At 45.6% G+C, this 7,917-nt stretch overlaps 1 protein-coding gene across 1 annotated transcript in view; it reads left to right on the top strand.

Annotated features, from left to right (window-relative positions):
- Nucleotides 1-7,372, top strand: part of LOC122920482 (solute carrier family 13 member 1-like) — a 51,323-nt gene extending 43,951 nt beyond the window's left edge. The window contains exons 11-16 of the mRNA XM_044270011.1: nt 773-874; nt 2,645-2,745; nt 4,134-4,261; nt 5,266-5,427; nt 6,517-6,654; nt 6,777-7,372. Of these exons, the coding sequence (XP_044125946.1) occupies nt 773-874; nt 2,645-2,745; nt 4,134-4,261; nt 5,266-5,427; nt 6,517-6,654; nt 6,777-6,917 (772 nt within the window). The 3' untranslated portion in view covers nt 6,918-7,372. The remainder of the gene's footprint in view (nt 1-772; nt 875-2,644; nt 2,746-4,133; nt 4,262-5,265; nt 5,428-6,516; nt 6,655-6,776) is intronic.
- Nucleotides 7,373-7,917: the final 545 nt, after the last annotated feature.

Below are 7,917 nucleotides of genomic sequence, written 5' to 3' on the forward strand. Positions count from 1 at the left end.
GAGATTGATTTGGGGCTAAATTTACAGCTACCAGAGGGAGGAAGAAGACTGATTAGGGGCTGTATTTACAGCTACCAGAGGGGGGAGGAGACAGTAATTTGGGGCAGGTAGGAGCGTTAGACACACAAAGGCCGTGCAGTGTATTGATGGAGTTGTAGGTGCAAACAGAGAAATGGGCTTTGTGACACCGTCCAGCCTGCCCACAATTGCACTGATTAGTAGTGCTGAGGGGGATGCACAAGGAAAAAGGATGAAAAGGGAAATGGTGCAAAATGGCTTAAAATTATGGTAGCAGAATTTTGGACCTTTTTTTTAAGCACTTGATTTGTGGCATAGACCTTTTGGTTCTAAATTGCAGATTTGGAACTGTGTGTCAGAAAAACAGCACACATATGAAAGAAATTATTCAGCACAGAATTGTATTATCATAGTGTTCTGTTGTGCTTATCTGGGCACCTTACCATGGTCCGGCATGCACAGTAAATGAGCAGGATGCAGATCGTGTAGTCAATAATTGATAGGATGACCTCTTTCACAATAGCTTTCTTCATATTGTACCGTTTTATAGCTCTGCTATAGGACTGACGGAAGCCTTTAATGAGCGCTACATTTCTACATTTTTTCATATGGCATTGAATTGACAGATTTAAAATATTATCCATCCTATTTTACAGAAGAATGTAGTGGATTGTGGTCCCCAGTCCGGCACCTGCTGAATATATGAAAGGGGCTATTTTACAACCTATTGCATATCTGTATTTTTATCTTGCAGTTACCAGGAGGTGGTGACCCTTATGATCTTCCTGTTAATGGCCTTGTCCTGGTTCACACGGGACCCTGGATTTATCCCAGGTTGGGATTCACTGTTTGGACTGTGAGTTGTGCTAGGTGGATACAATTATATGCATATTATTATGTCATTTAACTGCTGTATCTGTTAAGGTCGGCCATTGACATAGCAATATTTCTGACCAAGAGGAATCTGAAGGGACTTTCTTTTGAAAAACGTGCCTGATCGTTCTTTCCCCCGATATCTGACTATTTGTAATGGATAACCTATGCTCTGGAAGGGCATCAGCATCTGATCGGTGGAGGTCCGAGACCCGGGACCCCCACTGATCAGTTTGAGAAGGCATGCCACTTCTGTGAGCGCCGCAGCCTTCTCACAGCTTTCCCATCGGTCACGTGGCCTAGGAGCAGCTCAGCCCCATTCAAGTGAATGGGGCTGAGCTGCAATACCAAGCACAGCCATTATGCGATGTATGGCGCTGTGCTTGGTAAGCTGCAAGGAGGCAGGAGCCTTCTGAAACAGCTGATCGTTGGGGGTCCTTGGTGTCGGACTCCCACCGATCAGATACTGACCTATCCAGAAGGTCATCAATTAGAAATAGCCAGATAACCCCTTTAAAAGGCCCCCATACATACTGTTTATAGTCAGATGACCCCTCTAATTTTCAGCGCTGACTTGTATGGCTGGCTTTATGTAGGCCTTATGACCGCTGTTTTCTTTTTTTGCATGAAACGTGCTTTCAGAATGTAGCTGCACCTGCACAAACTGTAGATTTGTCTTTCCCTATTTACATGCATATTATAATCTATGATCTCTTAATGTTACCTATACCTGCTAATAGAAAATGTCCATTTAGGTGCCTGCTGTAGAAAAGCTGGCCATGCACTTTAAATGGCTGTCGGCTTGAACAGTTCTTCCTCCCAACTACCCTTTCCCCCACGCACACTCGGATCTGCTGAGCGTGCCTGTGCTCTCAGTGGGGAGAGGGTACCAAGATGGTAGCGTTTGCTGGGCGTTTCACACACGTTAGGTGGTCGTCTGGTCTTGCTAAAATCAGCGGGTTCAGGCGACCTAAGGGCCCTGCTACGCGGGCCAATTAATGGTGTAAAGACCATTACCATATACTGGTCAGCGATCGGCCTACAGCCATCTGTCGTCGGATCACGTCTTTGAGGTAGTCACTAAGATGAGTTCTTGTCAGCAGCACATCTCCCCATGTAGACGGATTGTGCTGCTGACCTAATGTGAAGGGTTGTGCGGCGGTGCTGAGCATCCATATGGACATGGCTCTTACCTGAGCACTGCGCTCTCTTCAAGCTTCTGAATGGTGGGGGTGATGAAAACCGGACCCACACCCGTCAGATATAGATCAAAGTCCCAATCAAATCCGTATAAAAATCCTGATCAGCCCATATGATTCTGGACAAATTCACAGCCAGGTCTCCATTGAACTGCATCTTACTTGCCAATGTTTTAGGTTTTTAAAATTGGTGCATTCAAAACCCTGCCCCCTGGAAATGCCAACTTCTGGGTGGGGTTAACGTTAACCTTGTCCATTTTCGGCCTGTGACGGCCTAAATTTGTCAGGACTGTCTCTGAAAATGGGGGACAGTCGGCAACTATGACTATGAAGACTGTGGTGGCAACAATTTGACAAATATGGATGGGTGTGTGTGTAGGGGGGGGGGGGCATGTCTTAACCCTAGTTCTCCTGGTAGGTGAGGGTCTCTATCAAGTGTTTATAGCATATCTCATGTTAAGAGAATACATTTTTGATGTTCTATAAATTGTGTAATTTCAGTCTCTTTGACAAATCTTGTTACATGTTATGGGTTTTTTTCTTTGCATGAACAGGAAAGGTTATAAATCGGATGCTACCTCGGCTATTCTCTTTGGCTTTTTATTATTTATTATACCCGGAAGAAAGCCCAGCTGGTGGTGCTGTAGATCAAAGGGTGAGTTTCCTTCTTTTAGGTATTAGAAGGTTCATTGTACTCTATACAGATCTGCCCGTCTGCACTGAAGCAGCCATGTGTTATAGGGCACAATGCGTGCAGATACCAGAGAGCAGGGCATTGCGGGCGCTCAGATGACCTTTACACAGTCAGAGCTCGGCTCAAACCCATTTCCGTGTTTTCTCTGCACAGCCGCTCGTCCTATCAATTTGTTTTATAAATTGTCCTTCAGACGTATCATTAAATGGAACCGGTAACGTCGAACATGGTGCAAAGCTGAAGGCACCATGTTATAGAGCAGGAGGAGCGGAGCAGATTGATATATACTGTAGATCAGGGATGCTCAACCTGCGGCCCTCCAGACACCTCCCATCATGCCCTTAGAGCTGTAGGCCTCCCAGGCATGCTGGGAATTGTAGTTTTGCAACAGCTGGAGGGCCGTAGATTATTTGGAAAAGATTCAGTAAAACTTGCGTTTTATTAATTTTACATTCCTGCTCATTCTGGGCTTTGAAGTCCAAGAGACGGTCCGATCAGTGATTGACTGTGTATACAGAGAGCTGTCAATCACTGATGGGACCGCCTCCTGGACTTTAAATCCCGGAATGAGCAGGAATGTAAATGTATGAATTATACTGAATCTTTTCCCATAAATCTATATAGCCATCTGCTCAGCTCCTCCTGCTCTATAGCATGCTGCCTGCAGATTACACTCCATTTTCATGGTGAAACGTTCCCTTTACGTGTGTCCACCTAACAGCACACCTACAACTAGCAAGTCCCATTCTATGGTTTTAATGTAGAGTACATTAGGCTGGACCAACTGACAATCTAACATGTATGGGGAGATCTTGACTGTCCTGTGACGACAGAGGAGAGATGGCGGGGCACGTTAAATTTCAATGCCCGATTCTGGTGTTCTCCCACCAGAGGTATCTGGTGGCAGCTTTCCGCTCTCTTCCCCTACTGAAAACACTTACACACTCAGTCGTATGGGGGAGTCGGGAAAGCCGTCAGCCTACCGATTTATTCAGGCGATAAATATCAAAGGTGTCCGTGCAGTTCTTCCTAGTCAAAATGGCCAGGCATAGACTCTGGGCTTGTGTACGAGATGCGCTCGGACCCTGTACTCTGTGTGCTTGTGTTAGGCACCATATTCTTCCCTAGAAGCTTTTATGGAGAATACACAGATACAGCATGGGCCCATAGGTTTCTGTTTGTTAGAGAGTGTCCTAATATACTTGTGATTGCCATGTCCGTATTTGTGTTAGCGGGTGGCATGTAGGACTCGCTGTGAAATGTGCAGAGCGGACAAATTTTATTTTATTTTTTTTAATTTGAAACTTACATGTAGTTTTTGTTTTCCAAATCTGTGCTGCCATTTATAGAAAAGCCTCGAGTGTCACCGGCGGCAGAATCGACGCCAATGATCACATGGAAGGAGTTTGAAGAATGCATTCCCTGGCATATCGTCATTCTGGTCGGAGGTGGTTTTGCGCTCGCTAAGGGATGTGAGGTAAGTGAACAGAGGTGATCGTGCTCTTACTCTTTCCTCCAGAAACAATTAATTTATTAAGCTTAATGTGACAATATTGTGTTTTAAATTTTTTGGCAGAAACCTGCATACATGCTTTGCATCACATTTTTTTTTTAATTGTTTTTAAGTGCTTATTTACATGACTGTTTTTCTCTTCTGTGTGCTGTCCTTTTTTAAAAAAAAGAAAAGAAAAAGGGACCTCACATCGACCCACACAAGTCAATGGAGCTATTTTTATTTTTATTTTTTTTCTTCACTGATACGTGTTCCCTTCTGAGAAACTTGGTGCATCTCCTAATCTGATCTATTTTTCTTGATAATAATTTCCCATTAAAGTATGGGAGCGAGATAAAAAACCCATAATACTGCAGTGAAGAGCTGACCCCAGTGCAGGTGTGGGGTGTCAGACAGGCACCGATTGGATATTCATGACCTATTCCGAGGATAGGTCATCAATATCAGGAGCCTGGAAACCCCCTTTAAAATGCACCAAGATATACCAAAATTTTGGCACAAGTCAAGCAATAGGTGGCTTACAGACAAGTGTCAGCTGTGCACCAAAATGATCATCCAGCTTAGACCACTGTGCATTTTAAGGCTCATTCAGACGACTGTCTATTTGTGTCCGCATCTGTTCCACAATTTTGCGAAACTGGTGCGTACCCATTCATTTGAACGGGGCCGCAAAAGATGCAGACACCACACCGCGTGCTGTCCACATCCATACTTCAGTTCTGCGGCCCCGCAAACAAGAGAGAACATTTCTATCATGGGGCTGGACGTTCTGCTCTGCAAAAATGCCAGTATCCTCGTTTTGCGGATTCCCAACTTGCGGACAAATCGGATACGGTCATCTGAATAGATACAGTTGTGTTAGTCCAAGTTTCCTAAATCTTAGACAGGATTAGAAAACCTGCCCTAATATAATATCCATGTGATCCGATGTGTTGTGGACCATTTCTAATAGCCTTTTCCTTCTGTAGGTGTCTGGTCTGTCGGTGTGGGTCGGGCACAAGATGGAACCACTGAGCAGCTTGCCAGTCTGGGTGATTGTACTGATTGTCTGCCTGTTGGTGACCTCTGTGACAGAGGTGGCAAGTAACCCGGCCACCATCACCATATTTCAGCCCATCTTGTCTTCACTGGTAAGAGCGTCCATTAGGAGTCGTCGTCAGAATTTTAAGCTTGGTAGAAAAAAAGGGCGAGGCAGGTTCCTCATTTAGGGTCCTAAACTTTTAGACACACGGGAGAGCAGCAGTAGAGTGCCTTACTCTGAGGCTGGGTTCACACCTGAGCGTTTTACAGCGCGTTCCTACGCGCTGTAAAACGCTCAACAAGGAGAAACCAATGATTCCCTATGGGAATGGTTCTCATCTGGGCGTTTTTACAGCGCGTACGATCGCGCTGTAAAACGCCCGACTCCCCAAGAAGTACATGAGCTTCTTTGGGGCGTCTTTTCGCGCGTTCCCGTACATAGACTTTCGGGAACGCGCGACAACGGGCGTTCGCTTGTCTCTGTATGCGCGATTGGAAACGCCGGTACAATCGCGCATACAGAGCGCTCCTTTCAGAACGCTCAGGTCTGAACCCAGTGTAAAGGGCCAGCACATCCATGCATTTAACAGCCAGCCCATTGATATCATTGGAAACTGTGTAATACATAGTTTCTCCTTTGGTAGTACTGTAGGAGAGCTTATAAGGGGTTATCCAAGAGTATAAAAATGTCCCCCATATGCCGGGCCCCTCACAATGAATATACTTACCCTTCCTCCTGCTCCCTATGTTGCTCCTGGTCCCCGCACCGCCGCTGCAGCTTCTTTTAGTGCACGGATGAGAGAGCAGCCAATGGCAGGCGGGGACGGAGACGAGCCTCCCTAGCATCGGAGCGAGAGAAGCTGCGGTGCGGGGACTAGGAGCGGCGCAGGGTAAGTAGATTCATTCTGCGGGGCCTGGCATATGGCGGACATTATTATACTCTTGTTTAACCCCTTTAATCTAATTTTACTATTAAATAAAGTGGAAAAAACCTACCAAGCGGCTTTTCTTGCACCTATTGGATTGTCCCCTCTATAGATGTATATACATGTATAAAGATAAGTGTATATATTTCTGTATACCTGTGGTACAGAACTGGCAGGTTTAAAGGGTAACTCCTGTAAAACGTAGGCACACTAAGTTTGTAATGCAAATAATCCTTTGTTTTAATTCCTAATGATGATTTCTCTTTGTTAAAGGCTGAAGGAATAGGAGTAAACCCACTCCTGGTCATCATCCCAGCGACTATAAGTGCCTCCTGTGCGTTCCTTTTGCCTGTTGCCAATCCACCAAACGCCATTGTGTTTTCATACGGTCACCTGACTGTGTCGGACATGGTGAGTAGATGCTTGTCTGTTGTCTCCCCCTAGTGGTTGAACTAGAGCATTTTCGTCTTTATTTTCCCACAATTTCCAGTAGATCATTTATGTGTTTTTTCTTGAATTCTCCTCATCCACAGATGAAGGCAGGACTGGGGACAAACCTAATCAGCATGATAACATTGTGGTTTGGACTTTACACTTGGGGGTTTCCCATGTTTGACCTGAACACTTTCCCGGACTGGGCATCTCACAACATATCGGCAGTGGCGACGCCGTGATCGACTTCTACGGCTCCGTTTCTCGCGTGAAGAAGGCAGATTCTGATTGACTTCTGGGGATGAATCCAAGCAATCTGCGTTCTCTGAATGTTCTTAGTCTGAGTATTATCTGCTAGCTGGGGTGGGAATTGGCTGAAGACATGGAGCATGCAGGTTGCTTTGTGGTTTAGTTAACACAGTAAAGCATTATAGATGGATTAGATGGAGGTTTTTTATAAAGTATCACTGAAATCTTAATGAACCTTTTTATCATTCACAAAACAAAAGACAAATTGGCTGTGATGCACGCAGCCTGGCACTAAAGAACAGCATCGTCCTTCCAAAAATACATGAGGCCTGTTCACTTCTTATAAGGGCTCGTTCACACGAATGTATTGTGTTCCGCATGCGCTCCGTATACAGAACCATTCATTTCAATAGGTCCGCAAAAGATGCGGACAGCACTCTGTGTGCTGTCCGCTGCTCCCGTCCTGTCCTATTCTTGTCTGTTTTGCAGACAAGAATAGGCATTTCTATAATGGGCCTCCTGGTCCGTTTCACAAATTGCAGAAGGCACACGGGCGGCATCCGCAATTTACGGACCGCAAAAAGCGCCACGGTCGTGTGAATGAGCCCTAACTAGTGATGGAGCCACCCATACTTCCAGGATTGCCTTACTTCATTTATGGTGGGACAATCCCTTTAACACCTATCCACAGGATAGATAAGTATGTGATCAGTGTGGGTGTGACTGCTGTGGCCCCCACCGATCACAAGAACTGGGGCCCTATTACCCTTCGAGTAAAAGGAGAGACAGTAAATTACACGTGCTGCTTCATCCCTCTAAGGGACCGCCAAAGAGAAGCAGAGTACAGCGCCCTCCAGCAGTCCAGCCGAGATGAATGCGGCAGGTGCTACTGGTTCTCATTGAAGAGACTTGCCTACAGCAATGCTCCATGGGTAAATCAGTATGCAAATGCGTTAGCTTCCTTCTGGAGGAGAACTATCTTATACCGTCCAG

This window comes from Bufo gargarizans, chromosome 10 (assembly GCF_014858855.1).
Source record: "Bufo gargarizans isolate SCDJY-AF-19 chromosome 10, ASM1485885v1, whole genome shotgun sequence".
Lineage (NCBI taxonomy): Eukaryota > Metazoa > Chordata > Amphibia > Anura > Bufonidae > Bufo > Bufo gargarizans.